This window comes from Branchiostoma floridae, chromosome 17, assembly GCF_000003815.2.
Source record: "Branchiostoma floridae strain S238N-H82 chromosome 17, Bfl_VNyyK, whole genome shotgun sequence".
Classification (NCBI taxonomy): domain Eukaryota; kingdom Metazoa; phylum Chordata; class Leptocardii; order Amphioxiformes; family Branchiostomatidae; genus Branchiostoma; species Branchiostoma floridae.
This window is the reverse complement of record NC_049995.1, coordinates 4,296,836-4,319,372: the sequence shown is the minus strand read 5'-3', so window position 1 is coordinate 4,319,372 and position 22,537 is coordinate 4,296,836. Positions and strand designations below refer to the sequence as shown.

At 41.2% G+C, this 22,537-nt stretch overlaps 2 protein-coding genes and 1 non-coding gene across 7 annotated transcripts; all 3 read right to left on the bottom strand.

Annotated features, from left to right (window-relative positions):
- Positions 1-1,038: 1,038 nt before the first annotated feature.
- On the bottom strand, positions 1,039-9,237 carry LOC118405108 (C-reactive protein 1.1-like). 2 transcript variants are annotated; one of them, XM_035804513.1, is made up of 10 exons: positions 9,086-9,237; positions 8,362-8,448; positions 7,323-7,549; positions 5,167-5,424; positions 4,734-4,872; positions 4,305-4,432; positions 3,666-3,821; positions 3,218-3,277; positions 2,486-2,675; positions 1,039-1,609 (listed from the first exon to the last, which is right to left on the bottom strand). In XM_035804513.1, the coding sequence occupies exons 2-10, from the start codon at positions 8,426-8,428 to the stop codon at positions 1,605-1,607; spliced, it is 1,230 nt and encodes a 409-aa protein (XP_035660406.1). In that variant the 5' UTR covers positions 8,429-8,448; positions 9,086-9,237; the 3' UTR covers positions 1,039-1,604. The 2 variants fall into 2 exon arrangements, with proteins under 2 accessions (XP_035660406.1, XP_035660405.1); XM_035804512.1 differs by having other exon boundaries at positions 7,323-7,552; positions 9,086-9,236.
- Positions 9,238-12,351: 3,114 nt separating this feature from the next.
- On the bottom strand, positions 12,352-20,043 carry LOC118404789 (60S ribosomal protein L11). Of its 4 annotated transcripts, none has more exons than XM_035804134.1 (6): positions 19,921-20,043; positions 15,754-15,904; positions 14,919-15,025; positions 14,317-14,431; positions 13,573-13,700; positions 12,352-12,457 (listed from the first exon to the last, which is right to left on the bottom strand). In XM_035804134.1, the coding sequence occupies exons 2-6, from the start codon at positions 15,875-15,877 to the stop codon at positions 12,428-12,430; spliced, it is 504 nt and encodes a 167-aa protein (XP_035660027.1). In that variant the 5' UTR covers positions 15,878-15,904; positions 19,921-20,043; the 3' UTR covers positions 12,352-12,427. The 4 variants fall into 4 exon arrangements, with proteins under 4 accessions (XP_035660027.1, XP_035660024.1, XP_035660026.1 ...); XM_035804131.1 differs by having other exon boundaries at positions 19,683-19,951; XM_035804133.1 differs by lacking the exon at positions 19,921-20,043 and adding an exon at positions 17,043-17,144.
- Positions 20,044-20,692: 649 nt separating this feature from the next.
- On the bottom strand, positions 20,693-20,764 carry Trnae-cuc. The gene has a single exon. It is a non-coding gene; the product is annotated as a tRNA-Glu (tRNA).
- Positions 20,765-22,537: the final 1,773 nt, after the last annotated feature.

Here is a 22,537-nt window from a genome sequence, read left to right as displayed (position 1 = left end):
GTGAAGGCAATTTTTTTTAATTATCTTCTTCAAAGGCTCAAAACAGTTTTGGTTGTTTAGGGGGTGTCATCCATATAACAAGATCGGCCTAATAAACAGAAAAAAATAGATTGTGAAAAATCTCTACATATCCTGGCATTTCTTCTCCCGTATCGTCTTCAGTACCACGCCCGCACTCAGGGGTAAGTCTGGCGGTTCTGGGCTGACGTCAGAGTTGCGTTGCGATTTGGGTGTGACTTAAAATCCTTGAAAATCCTTTTTTTCCTTGAAAATTTTTGCCCAATCTGGAGACTATTTCAGTTAGAAGGGACAGGTAGGGCCTAATCTTTCCTGTTTGGGTCAAAATTTGTTCAGTTTAGCAGTTTAGCTGGTGTCAGGACAGATTTGAGTTATAGGGTGCTACCGGTTGTATCAGGAGGGAACAGGGGTCAAAGGTGAGGTTTCTTTCATAGGGTGAGCTTTTCTCGGAGAATGAGGCGAACAACCCCCGGTTTTCTTTGAATGTTTATAAACTAGACCGTAGTGACTTTCTGGTGGAGAAGAATTATTAAGATTGAAATATGGGTTAGCACTTTTTTTTAAGCCTTCTTTCAGTGTATTATAACATGCTTGCCAATGGACAGCCCTAACTTCGATGTCTGACCTTCTGTGTTTCCTAGTTGAGATTTCCACATTTTGGATGTTCAGATATACTTTTGATGACCACTTCAAATTTAATACTTGCAGTATTCTTGACCTCCAGATAAAGATTTCTTAAGCATGATATATGATTCTTAAAAGAAGAAGAAATGATTAAGCTAAAAAGCATAAGGGAAGATCATCACCTACAAATCACTATTATTATAGCCGGCAAAAAATAAAATAAATGGATGAGATTGGTCAGACACTTTTCATTGGTGCCATTTCAGGTTTGACCTTTGAATTTGTTTCAATAAGGGAATATTAAGGAATGGTTCCAGTCGTCTTTCAGTATTGCATTTGATTTTACAGGGATTGATAGAGTAACGTTAATAATTTTCTTTGTAGTATGCAAGTGATATTCAGTATTGGTAAGTAGGATAACATTCTATGTCAAAAACAATGGAAAATGGTAACTTTTTTCGCAGATGAATTCCAAATTTGTCACTCTTCTCTATTTTTTTTTTCAAACAATGTCCTGTTTTCCAGAGGAAGTGTCAAGTTTGATATTAACTTTCAGGATCAGCACAAGAAAGGAAGCAGGTTTATTTTTATTTGGTGTTTTGAATTGGCCATTGAGGAGATGTCAATGCTTTTCGGTTGAGATAGAACTTCTGATATCGCCAAAGTTCTCAGATAGTATCAGACCTCTAGGGTGTGAGATGTATGTTCTCGAACAAAAATTTCAAATGTCTGATCTCCAAGCAGATGTTGGGAGAAAGAGTCAAGATATTTTACGAATGCCCCGTTATTGCCCGTTTCAACAAAGATGATTAAAGAGAATATGTGAGGATATGTAACCCCAAACATCTGTTTGGAGATTACAGGATGTCCGTTTGCCAGTTGAGGGTCACAGGAACGTTCAGGTTAGGTCAGGTCAGGTCAGGTCAGGTCAGGTCATACGGCCCAGATTTCTCTTTATTTCTTCACCCTGAAAGCATAAAAGGAATCATCGATGAAGAAAATGTTTGCGGTTTGCGGTTTTCGTTTTTCTGAACCGCGAATTGAAAACCACCGCGAACATTTTTCCATGGCAGTAAGAGACTACAGTCTATGCCGCTACCACGAACTTAAAACCACCGCGAAAACTCCATTTTCCCGCTAACGCGAAATTAAATCCCCGCGAACTTAAATGCATTTACAGTAATATCATACGCAATGTATAAGATCCAAATTTCCAGAATCATTTCTAGTTGCTTGATGAGAAACTGCTTTGTGGTGCAAAAAGCGGAATCTATCTGCATATCGTTATTAGGGAAGTAAGTTATGAAACAATATCAAAAACAGGCATACTATCAATCATAAGATTCTGGATAGTGGTAACTTCTGTGATAGGTATTTGGTTTGTTCTTTGTTGTTGTTGTTTTGTTGTTGTTTCTTTCTTTCACAGAAACCCATGACCTCTTGAGTCTGGGCTAAATACAATGAAGTTACAGGTAATATATATTTGATTGATATCAATAATAATTGTAAGCTCCACTATACCACTTTTGGTCTAATTCTTAGGTGTCAGATATGATTTTTTTCTATTTGCTTTCCTCAGACGAGGACAATTGGGCACTGCACTCAAGTTAGTAACTAATATATTAAAGTACAGACAGAAGGTAAAGATAGTCTTTTCTTTTTCCTCCCCGACCGGAGTCAAGCACTCGGGTGAAGTGAAGAAGGTCATGTAAATTGCCTTTCCCAAGGACAAAACGTCAGGGGCAAGGCGAATATTGAACTTGGGACCTCTGGATTCTGAGCTGAAAGCTCTACCTGAGTTTTGCCACTGACACAAGACACAGATATGTTTAGTGCTACCCACCACACAGGTCGGCCACGATTTTGTCCGCAGCATCGCAGGGTTGGTTGACGGCGAACACGCGGCCGTTATCGTTGGTGATAGTTGCCAGCGCAGCGTTGTTTATAAGAGCCGGGAACCCCACAGACACGCTGTACAGGGCAACACCTGCATTCCGCGCGGCTTCGGCTTCATTAGCGTAGTCATCAGTCGTCTGGGAAAATGGTAAAAAAAGACAGGTAAGCACACCTGACATAGGTAAGCACACCTGACACGGGTAAGCACACCTGACACAGGTAAGAAGCACCTGACACAGGTAAGCACACCTGACATAGGTAAGCACACCTGACACGGGTGAGCACACCTGACACGGGTGAGCACACCTGACATGGGTGAGCACACCTGACATAGGTAAGCACACCTGACACAGGTATGCACACCTGACACAGGTAAGAAGCACCTGACACAGGTAAAAACACCTGACACAGGTAAAAACACCTGACTTAGGTAAGCACACCTGACACAAGTGAGCACACCTGACACGGGTAAGAATGCATGACACAGGTAAGCACACCTGACACAGGTAAGCACACCTGACACAAGTGAGCAAACCTGACTCAGGTAAGAATGCATGACACAGGTAAGCACACCTGACACAGGTAAGCACACCTGACATAAGTAAGCATACCTGACATAGGTAAAAAGCACCTGACATAGGTAAGCACACCTGACACAGGCGAAGACATGTCTCCATACCTGTCCGTCTGTCAGAATCACCGCTGCCCGAGGAATCTCCAGCTCGTCTCTCCAACCAGACTGAGCAAACAGAAGAAAACACAAGAAAATTACCTCAGGAAGTACAATCTATTAAAGCACCTGCGTCATTGTATAATTGGTTCTGTGTGTTGACCCAGCGAGTGTATTCTAATCTTCTGTACCAGGCGGGGCTGTGTTCTGTAACAGTGGGGTTCAACTTCCGCCTACCAACCTTGCTAAGGAGCTCTGAGCTTTTGTGGCGACATCGGTAGCGTCCTTGGTTTTAGGAGCTTGGCTGCCCGGGTCCAGCTCGATAGGTCATGGGTTCGAATCCCGGGAGTGAGCTTGGGGTAAAAACTGTTCTACTCGCCTCTAGTGTTTCAGTTCCTACACAGCATTAGCTTTCGTGCCACAGTCAAAAGGGACAATAGATAAGATCACATCGTACCGTACTCCTCATTTTGCGGATTGCCTCGCCTGTGCGGGTCTCGCCTCCCTGGTACATTATGTAGTGGATGGCTGGTCCCAACTGAACACTGCCCAGTGCATATTGTCCCAGGGCGATGTAGGTGGAAGCTTCACAGGTGTATTGCATGACTCCAATCTATGTAAAAACCAAGGGGTAAGAAAAAGGTAAAGATAAAAAGGCTGAACATCGTTGTAACAAGCTTAAAGTGGCCACCCCAAGTTTTCGAAAACTAGTGGATGGTAGTTGAAACATCTGGCCATTTCCAAAACCATATCCAGTTGCTTGACTAACTACTTTTTGGCATATCTTTTTACCTGGATGTCTAACCTTCATCGACGAAACCATGAGTTACTAGACTCTGTGTTGAGAGCTACAACACCATATGCATAAACCCGAGCCAAACATTTACTTCCAATTCTCCAAGTATTATATTACACCACTTGCGCTTAACATGCTGCAAGTCTGCAATATTCATGTGACCTATGGACTCACGACAATAAAAACAAACAAACAAACAAACATACAGACAAACACGCTAATTGCTTACAATGCCTTCGCATTGTAAATCCAGAGGTAACAACACTTTCCTGCTTGGCTTTAAAGCTCTCTAAGACTCACCCAAATATCCTGGTCTCGCAAAGCTGCACATTCAACGAAAGACATCATGAAGTCCCGGGCGAGGACGAACTGGTCCCGCGAGATGCTCGAAGAAACGTCGAGTACGAGAACAATGTCAGCGGTGCAAGCTGCAACAAGAAACAACAAATATGTCACACCTCTATCAAATACATGTATTTGGATTTTTCTTTTTCACTTCTTGATGCCATAGCCTTGTCATGTGCTATAAAAAATGATGCTCAAGAAACAAAATTAGTCATGAGCATAATTTGCGTATACATTCCATAAAAGAAACTTGTATGTTTCGTTTCTGCAGTTTGGAAATTGGGCCTATTACTGACTAAGCCTTATAGATGTGGAACACACACACAAATACAATATCTCCATCGGAGGTGAACCTAAGACCTTCCCGGATATTTTTGTACTTACGAAGCCGACAGCGATACTCAGCAGTGGTGACCTGGCCGAAGATTTCGATGTTGGTCGTGTCCCAGTCAATCACGTTACCATGGTGGTTACAGTCCGCACCTATCTCATCCGCAGACAGCACGCGGTCCCAGAGGTTCACCTGTTACCAAAATGAAAATAAAACTGCAGTGGATGTCACTTAAAGACAGAAGGAAAATGCCCAGACTTTGCATGAAGTACATACAAATTGACCAATAAACTGATAGACGTACAGACTGGTAAGTATCAAATACCAGCTCAAAACAAGAAACAGTCATGCCTGTTACCAACATAGGACAGTGCCCGAGTTACCAACCTAGGATTGATGTGTGCAAGAAGCTGGTGTGTTACACCAAGGGGTGGTTATACCGGCTAGCTATATGGATACAGATCATACAGATACAGATAACGTTACCTGCGACATCTCTCCACTGAAGGCCTGGTGCGCGGCGAATCCTCCCCCGACGTTGTCTTGGTCCTGTCCGAGAATCCACATACCACCCGTGCGGACTCTACCTCCAACCAAGAACCCTGAGGCGGAGGCCGTCAGTGCGCCGTCGACGTAGAACTGCCAGGCACCGTCGCTGCTACGCCAGGTGGTGCAGACGGTGTGCCACTCTCCGTCCCATGGGGAGGCCGGGTTAGCCATCAAGATGTAGTCATACATATACAACTGAAAAACAATATCTTGTTAGGCCCAAGAAAAAAATATATATATCGGCGCTATAGGCGTAGCCGGCCCGTGCATGAAGAATACAACACGGTGTATTCCGTATCACCCGAGGTTCCAGCCCGACCACGGGTCGGATCGCCAGACGGCCGACTAGGGACATGCTTTTTTCATCACAGCAAGGGAGCTTTATTTACGCGGCAAACAGTAAAGTTGACTATACACCACAAAATAAAGTTACAGAGTAAACTTTGCAACAATTTTCACAATTTTGTAAACGGACGAAAATCGATGCCATTCATACAAGTAAGCAAACTACCTTATAATCAAAGGACAAAAATAACAGGATCCGTGTGTGCTTGGCTTTGGCAACAAACAGAAAAGATGTACGTGAAAAACACCATAGCTGTACGTGTACTGACTCGTCACCCTGGCAAATTACTATACGTTGCGCAGTTAAAATGTAGATCTGACTATAAAAAGCAATAAATCAGCACGGAGTAGATGGCAGATATTTGATATTTGCCTCAGGGAAGAGAGTCATCTCGATGAGAGGTATTGTTTTTCTTGCTTGTTCGCACCTATAACCCCTGTCGATGGATTGCTATGATTCTTTGGTACCAAAGAAACTTTCCTATCTGGGGCTCCCGAATAGCTATTTCGGGGTAACATGACAGGCCACCACACACTGTTTCTTGGTACTGAACTACCATCACACACTGCCCTTGGTACTGAACTACCATCACACACTGCCCTTGGTACTGAACTACCATCACACACTGTTTCTTGGTACTGAACTACCATCACACACTGCCCTTGGTACTGAACTACCATCACACACTGTTTCTTGGTACTGAACTACCATCACACACTGTTTCTTGGTACTGAACTACCATCACACACTGCCCTTGGTACTGAACTACCATCACACACTGTTTCTTGGTACTGAACTACCATCATACACTGTCCTTGGTACTGAACTATACCTAGTTTGTTAGCAGAATTAGCATAATCTTCTTCTTCCGATGATGTCCAACTGTGGAAGAGCCATAATCCGTCATGACATTTGCAAATTGTGCTTTCAATTCCAACATCCCTACTTGATGTTCATTTCTACTTAAAAGTAGAAATCAACATCGCATCAAGTGGGAACGTTGGACCAATATCTGGAACACATTCTGGCTTTGCATTCAAGAAGGTTTTACACTTTTTGTCAATTGAATACAGATTTCCCTGCCAGAGGCTTTAATACGGCCTTTCATCCAAGCCCATGAAAACTCCCACGGCTAGTGATCCTTGGTACTGAACTACCATCACACACTGTCCTTGGTACTGAACTACCATCACACACTGTCCTTGGTACTGAACTACCATCACACACTGTCCTTGGTACTGAACTACCATCATAAACTGTCCTTGGTACTGAACTACCATCACACACTGTCCTTGGTACTAAACTACCATCACACACTGTCCTTGGTACTGAACTACCATCACATACTGTCCTTGGTACTGAACTACCATCACATACTGTCCTTGGTACTGAACTACCATCACACACTGCCCTTGGTACTGAACTATCATCAGGTAGGGATCACACGGTATTGTCCGAAATTCTGCAGCAAAAATTTACTTTTCAAGCGCAATTGATTCATTCACGGAGGTTTGGGTCTTTAGAATTTTTCATAATTTCTATAGTTCACCTTTATCCACGGGGTAACCTACATCCGTTGTTTTCAATGTTTTTTCATGGATCAAGCTTAGTCGACAGAAATGCAATTTGAAACCTTTCGTCGACTTGATATCCCATGCCATATCTTTTTCTTAAAAATAACACGTCACATGTATCGGTTTGCCCGCTGATAAAGCTAAACTAGCGTTGCATATGATTCCTCACTTACGTTAAAACCCTTTTCAATGAACAATAGTAGCTCGTTGTGATTGCTCGGCACTGCGTAGCTGACTATCCCCATCTGGTAGTAGTTGATCAGGCTGTATGGCACGTCAGAGCGCATTTGCACACAGAGAGTGAAGCTGGTGAGGTCCTGTGCCAGCGCGGTGTCCAGTCGGGCGTAGTTACTTACAGTGCGTAGTTCGGGGAAGATCAGCTTCCGTGACTCCCCCAGTACTGCTGAAAAGGACGTTGTGTACATATCACACTTGTTTACGTTTTAGACCGCATTGTGTTAATATCGCTTAAAACAATCAATAAGGATAGCGTGGCGTTATCGGCAGCGCGTTTGGCTCAGGACGAAGTTTCCTCAGTATAAAAGGTAAAAGCAAAGCGGGCTCAATCAGACTGATGACGAAGCTAGACGTTTTTGTTAGCTAGCAATGCCACGTGGATTCGCTACATATAACGTCAAAATGCGCTCTTTATAATGGGCCCCTTTCCAATAGAATACGATCGCGCTGCGCTCTAACTGCGACCTAAACCGGATATATGTAAACGTCGATATCATACCGGATATATTACTAGTATACAAAATTTTTAAAATGTGATCGAAAAGACACCAAAACACACAAAGTTTACAAAGGTTTTTTTTCATACAGTTCGTTGAGCGATCTGTAAAATTTTAGGTCGCAAAGAGAGCGCGACGAGAGCGCCGTCCTATTGGAAAGGGAGTATTATGGACGAAATAGATGAGCGACCTGGGAAATCTTTTGGCGGTCGCAGCGATCGCTGCCCGAGTGGAAAGATTGGGGGTATAAAGGGGGGTTCGCACGCGAGCATTTATTAAAAAGTACTATGGCCGCCAGGAAAATAGCAGAAATAAGACAAATATAGCCAGATAGCATGCCAGCAGAGTTAGCTGGTCGCATACTATTCGGACAGCAAACTCCACTCGTATGTTATGTGTCTATATTTTTCCAATTTCTGTTACTTTATTAGCGACCTGTGGAGCCTGGTAGAGGCTAGGAATATATACGCAAACGTACCGGCTTCCGTTCTGTGTTGAACGGCAGCGAGCGCCATGGCGGTGAGTAGCAGCACGTTCCACGGCATATTTATTTGTTGTAAATACTCTGCAAAAGAACAGGTATTTAAATGCTTTATTTCACAGCCTTTGAACGCGTCCGGTCGAGTCAATTACTCCTCTAAGCGTTACTCTCCAAACAGAGGTTAGGCTCCAGCTGGTTTTTTTTACGTTTCTTTAGTCGTTTTTATCAGGCTTTCTATTTTTTTACTCTTTCTTGATGTCTCACGGCCTAACCTCTGTCGGCACACGGAACTGTCAATGCCCCATAAACCTAATCACTTCCACACATTCCAGTTAGTCTTACCAGACTGGCCAAAAGAACTCTCGTTCAATGTGCAACGCGTGTTGGGCGATCATCAAACACATAGATCGAGATAGAAATGACATAACTAGAACAAGAACTTTTTGTTGAAAAAAATCACCAGTTAACTTTGTCAACATGTCTGATGTACACTGGCGATAGTAATTACTCTCAAACCAGAGGTTCGGCTCTGGCTGTTTTTTTTTTTACGTCTTTTATGCTTTCTATTATGTAACGTTTTCTTCAAGTTTGGTCATCGGATATAAAGAAAGCGGTACACAATAAAAAGCCGGACAAAAATGCCTAAAAACACGTTTAAAAACAACAGCCGGAGCCGAACCACTGTTAGAGTAGGACATGGTAGAAAAGAAGTTCACAATACCGTCAAATGATAACCCGCTCTGTCTTCTGTTAAAAGTGCTAGTTGTCCGTCTTAGTCCGGAGACCCAGGTGAAATGTGCCGAGGTGACCAGTACAAACCGTTGTATGTGGCGACCTTCTGGACTCTTCTCATTAGTCCACGTCAGTGCCTACACCCTTTATCAGTTATCACTATCAGATGACATCATACCATCATGCATAACGGCAAGATGTCAACTTGTCTACGTGCGACCCGTACGTGTCTACGTGTTGTCAGTAAACAGTGGTGTGTGCATGGCTTGTACTCTCCAAACAGAGGCTCGGCTCAAATCATATTGGCCCCCTAGCAGTTAGTCAGGTACTGCAGCGTTGCAGGAAGACTCGTCCCTCCTGGAGGCAGTGTGGTATATCAGTACTCCATGGTCATGGTCAGTTGGTCAGTCGACCCTACACTCTACCAACTCGGTTTCTAGAAAAATGGTATCAAAAAATTCACACAAACTCAGAGGTAGAGCTTCGATTTCGTCTTGTGGCATGTTATCTTTTTATTTAATAGATGAAAGAAAATAGGTAATGGCAACATCTCACGTTGTTTCATCCTTTATATTGTCTTATTGTGCAAACTTAATGAAAATATCATTGACTATTGATCTCGCTCAAAATAGGTATGCATTATGTTGACAGAAACATCGCAGGCAAAAACATTTCGTGGAATATGACTCATGATCAGATACTACATACAGATGTTTCCATAAGGTCATTTCGGGCTATTTCCAAAAATAGATAAAAAAAATTTTATTCATATCATACAAAGGAGCTTTAAAATAAGCAAATATGTGACGTGGATTGCAAAAATAAATATCAGAAAACATATACAAATGTCATAGAATATTCCAGATCAAAGAAGATGTGAAAGAACAAAAATGAAGAATCTATTGTTCGGTATACTATATTCTGTGTGTTCAATCATAGGTTTAACCTTCTTGACCAATTTCATAATGAAGGTAATTTGTTTCATCCGTATCAGTTTTGGGGTTCCCAGAGGATGTTATCCATATAATCAAATCAATGTGGCCTTACCTTTATGAAAAATAAAGGTTATATTATACATAAAATATATTTCAGGCAGTGTTATTCTGTGTGTCTGTCAAAAAGATAAGCCTAGAACAGCTGGTTTTAAATTTTGTTTGTTGGCACATCATAGGTTGTGAAAAAAAATTGAAGTTAGACTTTGGGGCCTCCATCTTTGTAAAAACTACTACTGTAAATGCAGAAATATTTGCAGTGGTTTTAGGTTTGCGTTTATTCAAGAGGCAGTCTTACCACGAACTTAAACCACCGCGAACATTTTTCCATTACACTTACAGTATGTGACTGCAGTGTATGGCACTACCGCAAACCTAAAACCACCGCGAACACTCCACTTTCCCACTAACATGAAATTAAATGCATTTACAGTATTCTGCATTCTGTTGTAACTGTTCTGTAGTGCAGTAGTCACACTCTCCAAGCAGACGTTTGGCTTCAGCTGTTTTTTGACGTGTCTTGAGGCGTTTTTATTGGGCTTCCTATCTTGTACAGTTTTTTTTATGTTTAGCCACAAGACTAAGAAAACGGTACGAAATAGCTACAAAAAAAAACAACAACAGTCAGAGCGGAACCTCTGCTTGGAGTGTGACAACTGTACTACAGAATAGTTACAACCCAAATTCAAGAAACTCTAGCTTCCTTCTTATAAGTTATTGAACTTATAGTCCTCACTCCAGGCAACCAGCCTGACTGGTGAATTGTTTGTATTAACCAGAGACAAAATTAATTCAACTGTCAATAAGACGTTATTGAACCCTAGACCTGCATGGTAACCTCACTTGTAACCTGTTATCAAGACATGTGAAGTTGCCTTGTTGTTATATTACAGTAAACAACACTTGTGTATTCTGTATCACCCGGATACAAGACCGATCGCAGGTAGGATAGGCCAACAAGACAGCCTTTTTGTTATCAGACATGTCGTATTGTGGTTACAATAGAATATATCATGTGAAGCACGTTTCATCAATGTTGCATCAGAATTTGGTACACACTCGCTCTCCGGTTTAACGTCTGTTGTTCCCCATCCTTTGGGGGTTAGATATGCTTGCACGTTGATGAGGGGGCTTGATGGCAGATCTCCAGCATACAATGGTTACAAAACAACTTCAAGGATGTTGTCATTTTATACACCAACACAAACTTGTATAAACACATAGTGATGTGCTGGGTGATAGGGTAGTTTTGATTAAGGTCATTTTGCTTAACTTTGTTATAAATTTGAAGTTTGAACAATTCTGCAGTAGGGTACACGTAGTTTTGCATTGCTACAAATTTGGAGTGGTGAGGTCATTGCAAACAGGGGACCACTGGAAAAGTTTAAACTTTTACAGTAAAGTTTGATCTACATTCCTTGTCCAGTCCATAGTACCTAGATTCGCTTAGAGCCATCCCTCGGATCGGACGTTAAATGGAGGTCCCGTGTTCATTGAAAGCCACACCTCGAGCACATGAAATAACCCACCGCACTTAGTGAAAAGAGTAGATACTGTGGTTCTTCCCGGTCTGAGTTGATCACACAATTTAGGTACCTTGTGTACATGCCATAATGATCAACATAATGATTGTGGGCACTGACAGAAGAAAAAACAGAACCTCAACCACAATAGCTTGTGAGTGAACACAAACTCAAAAAGTGTGTTCCTGACGTCACTGCTAGAGATAGATCATTCTGTGAACAAGGTCGATGGAGATTGACCGAAAATTTATTGGGGTAAGGCCTAGGAAAAAAAATGTTGTGTTTCCTGTTTCAGTCCTGAAAAAATTAGGGTCGGTAGGTAGGCATTATCTTCTTTTTTTTCTTGTAATTTTTTTTTAGGCTGGCCAAAACTCTAGTGATACATATTACAATACAGTCGAACAAAGTAAACTGAAGTGCGTGAGGACACTTCTCTTTTAATGTCAAACTTTAATTTTGTGCACAATAGATACATCTATGCTTCATTAGATAGGACAAGCAGTGTTTTTGCTTCAATAGGAAGCAGGCTGAATAAAAATTCTAACTGGAAACTGTGATTCCTCTGCCCACCCCAAAAAAAAGTCTAGGGTCGGCAGGTTTTTCTAGGGTAGGTAGGGAAACAGGAAACGCAACATTTTTTATTCCTAGGCCTAAGTCCCTATAGTTTAATTCAGTGTTGGAAGTAAAGTATTAGCATTTCTTCTATAATACAAACTCAGTAAGACAACAGAAGGCCAAAGCTGTGTATATAGAAGTTTGGTTTATTACACAAGTCTACAGACAATACGACAGAACGTCCTTCTCTGCCGGGGGTGCTTACTTCCCTGGGAGCAGGATGCCGTCATACTGAAACAAAAAAAGGAAAAAGTTTTAATCTTCTAACATTTCTAGATGATGTAGAATTAGGGCTGTGTACCTAAACAAATTTTAGGTACAGGTACACGGGTTTAGGTACAGGTCCGGACTTGCACCTGTACCTAAAAAAGTTTAACCAAGTATATGTAAGATAAACATGTAGCTAACTGTCTTTTATAGTGATAAATTGTCACCTTTGTATTTGGAATTACATGTTTGAGTCTCTAAACAATTTCTTCTGCAAGTTTTCTTAAGTTTCAACTGCAAGATTATCAGTCATTGTTGATTCGGGATTTACTTGTCCATCAGTCTTAAAAAGTAGTGTTTAATAGTGATTTAGTTGGTTTAGGTACAGGTACAGGTACACAGATGTTTAGGTCCGGACCTGTACCTAAACATTTTTTTAGGTACGATACAGGTACGGGTATTTAGGTACACAGCCCTGTGTAGAATACAAACACTGGATATAAGAAGTTCAAAGGGAAAGTAGAAGGGGTTATCGAAATACAAACATCTTCAAAACTTAACACACTTCAATAAAATTAAAGATACTGCAATGCACAAGGTAGTATGCACTGTAACTTTGTTTCATAGTCAAATTGTAACTTTGCTTCATAGTCAAATTGTAGGGTTAGGCAACATACTGTAAATGCATTTAAGTTTGCGGGGATTTAATTTCGCGGTAGCGGGGAAAAGGACTTTTTGCGGTGGTTTTAATTCAGCGGTGAAGTGACCACCACGAAAACCGCGAACATTAATCCACCGCGAACATTTTTGAATTTGCAGTATATTCTATTTCTTGGCTACACATATCAAATGATATATTTTGATATCAACAGTTGAAGAAAGTCCCAGTCTTCCTGTTTAATCAAGTTCTTGTAGAGATATCTAGAGAGAGAGTAAAACTGAACTGTGGTGGTCTACCACTATCATTTTTCTTTCATCCAACCAGTCCATAATTCTTTTTCTTAAAAAAAACAAAAAAAAATAACCAAGCTAACTATATTTGCAGTTTCAGCAAATTGCAACATTGTAGCCCTTTGTAACCTTATGTAGAGGTGGTCAGTTGTACGGACTTGAATTTGCTGTAGTTATCAAACACCTACCTTCTGTTGGAACCAGCGCATGGAGTCTTCCTTGGTGATGCGGTGTTTGAAGCCGACCCTGCCAGACTTGTGCTTCTTACAGCTCACATTGAACCCTGGCCGGCCAAGCACCACGTAGAAGTCCATTCCTGGGGGAAACAAATTTTGCTCAGGAAAAAATGCATATTTTGAACAGGGCTGTCTCCAGCTTACATTTTTTTTTCGTCCCTCTCATTATTTGGGAGACCATGTCTAAGATTTTCCTGATTAAATATGTCAGTTTAAGCTTATGGAAGTACATTTTCAATAGTTTCATGTCATTTTTCGACAGATGGTGTAATATCTTCTGTCCCAACAAGCAAATTTCTGTCCCAGGAAAGAACCATCGGTACCGGTGACAGCCGTGATTTTGAAGCAAATGTAGTACAAAGAGGTAATGAGTTTGTATCCTTGCAGTCCTTAGAACAAGATGTTAAGCAGTGGTCCACTGTTCTTTGTGCTTGTAGGAAAGAGCTTGGGGAAATTTCCTGGTACGATGAACTTGTACATACTGTACATAGTGTCTGCCTTCTCTGTCACAACCAGTGGAAGAGTAGCTTGCGTCAGATATGACAATTTCTTTTTCACATTTCCCATCAACTTTTAAGTCTAAGATGAATGCCATTCTCAATAAATCAATCAGTTAAACAAAGGAATCCACCATTTTAAAGTAGTAGTATAATGTGGACTATGTAACCACCAAGATTCAGGCAGCGCTCTACTAACCGTAGATGCCGATGCTGGGGTCGTACTTGATCCCCAAGTCGATGTGCTCGGCAATGCCGAAGCCAAAGTTGCCGGTGGCCGAGAAATTGTTCTTCCGCAACTCGTATTCCTTCACCTGCAAGGAAGTACCAACACTTAATTGTAAAACATCTCTACGTCTACAAGAATCTTGCCAAAAAAATACACTAAACTTGCATGAAATGAACTTTCTATGGGTTGTGTAACAAACAAATCTAACAATGGATTCACAAAAAGTCCTGGATAGTACTAGATTTTCTTTGTATATAGTACATGCTTCAAGGTCCCACTCTTAAACCCACCCTTCCTTTTAATACCTTTTTCCTTGCTATCAGATTTTTTCAACTCAAAGTCATTTTCCTTCTTTGCTTGAAATCCAGTATAGAGTGATTAGAACACATAACAGAATATCAATAAGACTTAATCCAATCAGATGAAACCATTACAACCGGAAACAAGGATAACAATCATAACATATGCAATTGATGGCACTCAAACCAAGGAAAACAGTCCTATATTTTAACTCCCTTTTATTAGGGTTCGGGAAAGGGTTGGGGGTAGTTGTGACCTTGACATCAACTGACCTTCAGCCCGCGTTCCAAGATCTCCTCGGCCTTGGCGCCACGCACCGTGCAGTGGACCGCGATCTTCTCGTTTCTACGGATGCCGAAAGACCTCACTGTGTACCGGGCTGGAAAGAAAGAAAGAAGATCTCAGAGGTGCCCTCTAGTACATGCATGCATTTAAATTTTTTAATCTTGCTACAGAACAAAATACTGTACATTTCCTGTCAGTGTGGTATTAATTTATAAAGGCTACAGGAGAGGAGAAGACATGTTTAGGGACATTTTCCCTTGATCTTGAGCAATACATGTGCACTTTTGACAAAGTTGTATCAAACCGAGGACAGCAAAAATCCATGCTAAGAATGCTTCACTCACAAGATGAAACATTATTGACAAAGTTGTTATATTACAATTTCCTTGGATGAATCTGCCATTTTTGAGCTTACAAATATAAATAAGTAAGCTTTCATCAATTTTATGTCTTGAATCCGTCTTGAAGTTAAGATTCTTCAAACAAACTTAAGTGAAACTTTGTCCGTGAAAAATACAATTTCTGTCCTGGGATGAAGGTAGGGGTTCTGGAGATAGCTCTGGTTTAGCATAAAGTGGACAAGCATCAACTTCTTGTGACATGTATTCACAAAATTTATGAAAAAAGTGAACGTCAACAGTTACTTGGGCTCATCACAAACCTTTGTAAAAGATCCCCCTACAATAGTTGGGCCTATATCTCTTACCACGACTCACCAAGGAATCTGGACCCCCTATAACAAAATCCTAGCTAAAAGCATGCAAATTACAAATGTAAAAATAAAAACTTTTTAACTTCTGAAACTGAAAGACAGTCACGTACCTTTGGAGAAGACGGGGGTCTGTCCTGTCAGCTGTTCCAGCACCTTGGCGGCGCGCGTCAGTCTGTCACCGCTCTCCCCGACGCAGATGTTCAGACACAGCTTCCGGATACGCAGCTCGCGCATCGGGTTCTCGCGGCGTACTTCCTTCTCCTGACAAGACATTTCCGTTTTAATAACCAACGTAATCTACAATGCTGAATTCCTGCATGAACATAAGAAGCTTTATTCACTCCTTTATTAATATTAGTTACCTTTTTTTTTCTGGAAGAAAACGGCCGTAGTCAAATTGATTTCGTTATTTAGTTAGTTGATTTAACTTTAAGCAATTTGTACTTGTCTACCAATGCACGGTTAAATCGGGTCTCAACAATTCCCATTCAGAATAATATTTTCTTGAGCATCGAATTTTGACCAATAATGTAGTGATGTGAAAAAAAAGCAGCAAAAGTGTTAAGCCAACATGGAGTATATCTGATGCTTCAGAATTGTACTAGTAATTTCTTCATTTTCCACTGTGCCAGTGGACTGGTATACCTTGATACAGCTTGCAACTTCTGGCAATATTGCATCAGTGACATTGTCTACATTTCTTTACCATTTAACCTTCTTTGCCTTCTACAGAAATTCCCATTTAACAACATCTAACTTTTAAGTACGGCTTTAAAAAACATTTAAGATATGTACAATTTTACTGTCCCCAAATTAGCAGGTAAAAGTATGATCTCTATAGGGAACAGTTCGTATTTTTCTTGCAGAAGTTACTAAACTTCTTTACTAAACTTGCGTAGATGGCACTGCGTAGTTCAAAATTTTCTGCCTGGAATTTCATTTTTCCTCTGGGATCGGAGTAAATTATTACATAGTTTTTCGTCCAAATGAGGGACCCACCAACATGCCCCCCTCCCACCTTTAAAGACCACATCGAAAAACAACTTTTTCCTTTACTCCGGGACTTTGTATCTTGCCCCAAACAATTATGAACCACCCATGATCAAAGATTATACATTCGTGTGTCTCTTGAGCGAGATACTGAGAAGGAACTTGTCAAAGAAGTAGGAAAATCGTGCAAGACGGGACATCGCACCAACAGGGGAGAACCATCTTGTGAATATGCCACACGGAAGTCGCTTGTTTCGTAGCAAACAGTCACGAATGAAAACAGATTTTGTCACAAAATCGAAGTTCAGGACTTCCTCCATCTAACAGATTATTTAGGTGGGATGATTAGGGCGTGTAATGTCCGGATTGAAGTGGATTTTTATTTGATCCAACACGTCAAGTTACTTACCGCCATCTTGATTTCGTGAAAAGAGGGCGCGTGGAACTATGGGAATTATGAAGTAACATTTTGCAGTTCGTTCACATGTCGCATGATGACGCTGGTAACTTGTCCAAAGTGCTAGATATCAAGATTTTCAAGGAATGCTTTGTTTTGTCATTGTATTTGAATCACTAAACTTGTTCATTTGGCCAGATAGGTCTTTCTTTGAAGTTCCAGCGACGGAGAGAACCAACCGAAAATTACCAAATGACTTGTCACAATGGAATATGGTGACACTGAAGTTGTATCCCCCAAGAAGGTTTTGACAACATGATTTGAATTTTTTGTCAACATAAAGATCTATTTCGAATTAATGTCCCTGCGTTCTTAACACTTTTTTGAATAATAAAAGAACCATTTTCAAAGTTTACAACAATTAGACAATTATCTGAACCTATTAAAAATGTATTTAAAAAACCCGCGAGGTATCATGGAATCGACTCTAGTGTAGCGCATTTTCAATAAAACTGTAACGCTAGTTAACTTTTATCCGCGGGGGTAACCTATATCCACTGTTTGTAAACTGGTGGTTTCAAACTGCAATATTTGAAAGTATTGCAACTTGAAACCAACTTGATATCCCTAAAACCCCTGTTTTTCAAATCAACGGATATAGGTTACCCCACAGATAAAGGTGAACTAGCATTATGCAGTGTTGTATCGGATTTTGTGCGTCACGAAAATACAGATTATTTCAATACCCATGACTCAAGTGTGCCGTCGTGGGTGGTGCGAACTTGTTTGTAGTATATTGTCAAGACCTGTGCCGCTTTTCTGAATACCAAGAGCTCTTCAAAACCCGTCCTCAGCGCTTCAACAAGCCACAAATGGCTCAAATTCCCTCCATCGATAGACATAAAGTGAGTGGCCAGGGTTAGATTCCATCTGTTAATCCTGTGAAAGTATGTCGATATCTGACAAAACTTTGTTTGGTGGCGTTAGAAAGGTGGGAAAATGAAGAATACCATAAATACGAAGGAATATCTAAGATGATGCCGAGACAACTTGTCAAGAAAACGTCCGGGCCGACTTTAAGGAGAATTGAAGCGGCGTACGGCACACATGTAAGCAGGGCTAGGCGTCCAAGGTAAGGAAGATTTTGGTGCTCATTTTTAAGGCTTGTTTTTTTTTTTATGACCAACTGATTCATTGACAACTGAACACATAAACATAGGCCAGGACATAGGCCACATGTTGTTGATACATGTATGTAGGTGTAAAGTACAACTGTGGCTGTGGTAATTTCAAATTTAAGACTTGGAGTTTTTTGTAGGCAGAATAAAGGGCAAAACTATATACCAGGTAAAATATTTGACTTCTAACCTACAAATTCATAGAAACATTCAACAAATTTAGATCATGGGCTTTTAGATAAAGTGAATTGATAGTAACTGACACGATTTTAAAGTTACGGCGCGGGGCGTCCGTATATTTTCACTACTAGTGAATTTTAATAACTTGGAGCGGTAATATCATAGTTGATTCTAACAAATACAAAATTAATGTTTATCTAGTATTTGGTGCATTTTACAAGGTACACACGGGAACAGGAATTCAAAAGGACACTACTGTCAAATATGTGGACATTCTGCTATATTTCGAACGCCTCTCGAATCCTCTGGCCATTTTTTTTACCCAAAGAACGGACCACGATTTTCATGGTTTACGAATTTTTTGATGGCTTTAATGGCAGACTGGGCGGAACCACTCACTACCTAGGACTACTCATTGGTTGACAAGGGCGCGACCTTTGCAGACCACAAGCAGTTACTCCTTCACAACGTCATATACCGTGCGAGTTTTGAAGTGCTTTCCAGCGCTCTTGGAGATAGACATTGCGTCAAAGAGTTGCTAGTTTTCTTTTGAATATCCGGGTTTTGAGGACTTCATTGGAAAGTTCTGTTTGGTGGAATGTGTCTAAGTGGAATATTTATAGGCCAAGTAGGACTGGAAATATGGTTATTGAAGTTGAATTGGCAAGAATTACGTACGTGTGTGGTTTCTAAAATGTTCACTCAGAAATATTTTGGCGGGAAAGGCCGGTGTTTCCAGAATAGACAAGCCCTGACTGTCCATCATAATTAGCAGTTCCACCAATGATAGCTTGGCAAGTAGTGCTTTAACCAATGAGAGAGTGACTGCATACAAGCCTAACAGTTTGATTTCTATGTTCCTATATATCTTGCATTTCTGCATGTATGGAATACGTCCATTCTTCAGTAAATTCAATTCTCTTTTAAATTGTTTACAGGGTCATATCTTATTTAGTTCCTTGCAAAACTAATACTGGACCTTTATGATACGATCAAAAAGTTATGCGAATCTACAGCAATTTATCTATCAATAGCAAAGGCACGTGCATTTATACAACTTCTCGTCTGCAGTCGAAAATGTTACAATTTACGAAGTTAAACATTTTGGCGTTTCGAAGTTGGATTCACGTTTTCAATTCGGTTTCTTAGGCTGACTCCAAAATTTATTATATAAGATAACTTAAGTTTACTCGGAAAATGTAAACCAGTATGAAACGCAGCAAAGGGTGCTGTTTTTAAGTAAAAGCACACAGAATATTATCGTCTGAAATATTCAGGAAAGCGAAACTCATACCGCTTTTGGAGAGACTGACTTCTTTTCCCCTTCTTCGGTGGGTGACGTTGGTCGGCTTCCCCTCTTCCCACCACCACGTTTACCTCTCTTCTTTCCCGCCATGGCAGAAGACGACGAAAATTCTCTTCGAAATATTTTTCTGTATGCCAAAATGATACCCCGTCTCTCAGAATATATAGGATGGTCACTTGGAATTTGAGTCCTATGTAACACTGCAAAGGAGAAGGCCAAAAGTTACCTTAGAGCATTTTCAATCCCCGGCCTTCTGCGCCAACTACCATCCAAGAAAGGTTGTGAGCATGTGAGCAAGGTGGTCGTTGCAGGTGTGTGTAATTGTTTTCCACATTAATCTCATTTCTGAAAACACCTGTGGAAATTGCGATTAGATTGGACATTGTTGAAGTTCGACCGTGCAAGCGCGCTCCATGCGAACTTTTGTGGCATTGCAGAATTTTCGACAGGTGCACGGATTCACTAGTAACTGCAGCCTCGAGTCAAGGCGAACAAGGCTGACTTCCAGGCTAATTCAACTCTACAAACTACGTTATCAGTAATCCACCATTATACATGACTGTGTTTTTCTTCAACTCTAAACTATCTGCACCATACTTCGTGCCTTTGAGCATGAAACTTTGACTGAGAGAGGTAACGTTATGTTTGTTTTGACGTGTAGGACGAGGTAGGCCCACTGGAGGGCGCTGTTGAATTATCAGAGTCAATAAGACGACATAGACGAGTATACTGGTCTCCAAGTAGATGGCTGGAAGTAAAATCGTATCATGACTTTCCAAGCTGCCTGTTTCTGTCGACTGTTGTGAAATGCCTTCGGACGGCCTCCTAAAATGAAACGGGCTGGGTCAAAGACTAACTCCCCAGCAAGAACTAATATCTAGGAATATGAAATATAATATAATTGTAGATGAATATGAAAGCTTCCACTGAGATGCAAGTGCAATTAATTCTTCGACGCAACAAAGCGTATGTCGCTGCCGCTACAAAAAAGTATGGGTTTCCCACACCGGGAATCGAACCCGGGCCTTGGCGGTGAGAGCGCCAAATCCTAACCACTAGACCATATGGGATTCCTGAAGACAAGTGCATCCCTTAAACTACCTAGAATCCAAGTTCCAAGTGAAAGAAACGAGAATAAAGGTAGAGAAAAATAAAAGCGAAGTAAAGCGGTTAGAGAGACAACAACAACAAAGGTCCATTTTCGTAAGTCCGGACAAACCCAGGTGTACATGCACTTATATCTGTATTCATGATACGTTGCTCAGGGAAATCTTTAATTTGTAGACCTCGGTGCAGAAAATAGAAATGAAAAATCCACACACCGTGAATAAAACCCGGGTACGCGGGTCTTGGCGGCGACAGCGTCAAATCCTAACTACAAGACCACATGGGACTCATGATTGTAACGTACTCGTCTGAGATTCGTTAGCTTGAGTATCATCCTCCTTAATAACCGCAAGTCGTGAGGCTCCGCCAGGCATACGTCATTCCGTCTCCGGACTTATTTTTTTCTGGAAAGACGCACTCGGCTCGGCTGAGTTTCCCCAAATATTTAAGTTACATAAGCGGTGCGCGGTAAATATGTGAAGAATCCAAAACTATACACTTTATTTTTTTATTTACAACATTTCTTTTGTTTCAAAAGGACAAAATTTGCGGCAGAAAAGGGGCCGCAATATTGTTGTCCAGCGGTTACTACGGAGGATGATACTCAGGCTAGAGATTCGTATCCATGCCCGTAGCCAGGATTTTGGTTGGGGGGGTTCTTTTTAGTACATGTGGGACCATCGAGCGCCCGCGCGAGACTCACGCCGAAGGCGTGAGCTACCTAGGGGGGTCCGGGGGCATGCTCCCCCGGAAAAATTGAAATTTTGACCCTCTGAAACGCCATTTCCTGCATTTTGAGGGGCAAAAATCGCTTGCGAAGTTTAATGGAATTTCTATTAAAGGACAAGGCTTTTGCGTAAGTCTTTGAGGCCAACTCCCTCGACATATTTTCACCATGTCCGACATCAAAGGCGCGAGGCGTCTAATGCAGGTCCGGGGAAATTTTGAAATCTGGACCCTCTGAAAAGCCATTTCCTGCACTTTCTGGGGCAAATTTTGCTGATAGACTCACTACGATTGGCTGAAATGTCTATCAGGGAAAAATGCAAATCAGTCATACCTTTGAAAAAAATCTTGGACATGAAAAAGTGGACCTTCGAGCCTGAAAAAGCGGACCTTTTGAGTGTGTGGGGGGGTTCTTCCGAACCCCCCCTGGCTACGGGCATGGTATCATTGAGGCAATAATCATTGGGTTTCTTGGAGAAAAGGACAGAAGCAAAGCCAAAGAGAAGAATACAGAAAGAAGAATACAGGAAAAAAGAAAGACGGAATGGAAGAAGGGAGGAAGAAAGAAAGTAAGAACGAAAGAAAACAGCGGAAAGAAAGAAAGAACGAAACAAAGAAATAAACAAACTGACAAACAAACAAAAAGATTCAGAGATCAGGAATAGACAAATCTTGAAGATAGCCATGATTGTAGCTTCCTAAGGTTGTGTAGACAATTTTCATTATCTCTTGCCAAGTCTTGGGAAGAGCAGACCTACACCTACGCGGAAACAGGACACTTCTGCCCCCCGTATTAACCTTAATAAAGCACCCCCGGAGATAATCATCTTCCCCGCGGAACTAATAAGCTGGTCCGGGGTAGTTAATTAGGCAGCTGCAACCTCAGTCCTCTGGTTGGTGAGGCAGGTAATGTCATTATCGCCTGTCGTGTCTTTTTCATTCGTGTGGAGTCGGCAGACGTGGTGACCACTGGTGACCAATGTCCAAGCAGATGTTTGGTGTCTGATAGA

Coding starts and splice junctions, on each gene's coding strand:
- LOC118405108 (XM_035804512.1), bottom strand. CDS start 8,428: ATGCCGTGGAACGTGCTGCTACTCACCGCCATGGCGCTCGCTGCCGTT. Junction 7,553..8,361: donor TCAACACAGAACGGAAGCCG/GTACGTTTGCGT, acceptor CGTCCTTTTCAG/CAGTACTGGGGGAGTCACGG. Junction 3,278..3,665: donor TCCGCAAAATGAGGAGTACG/GTACGATGTGAT, acceptor CTGTTTGCTCAG/TCTGGTTGGAGAGACGAGCT.
- LOC118404789 (XM_035804131.1), bottom strand. CDS start 19,784: ATGGCGGGAAAGAAGAGAGGTAAACGTGGTGGTGGGAAGAGGGGAAGC. Junction 15,905..19,682: donor AGTCAGTCTCTCCAAAAGCG/GTATGAGTTTCG, acceptor ATGTCTTGTCAG/GAGAAGGAAGTACGCCGCGA. Junction 15,026..15,753: donor GACCCCCGTCTTCTCCAAAG/GTACGTGACTGT, acceptor CTTTCTTTCCAG/CCCGGTACACAGTGAGGTCT.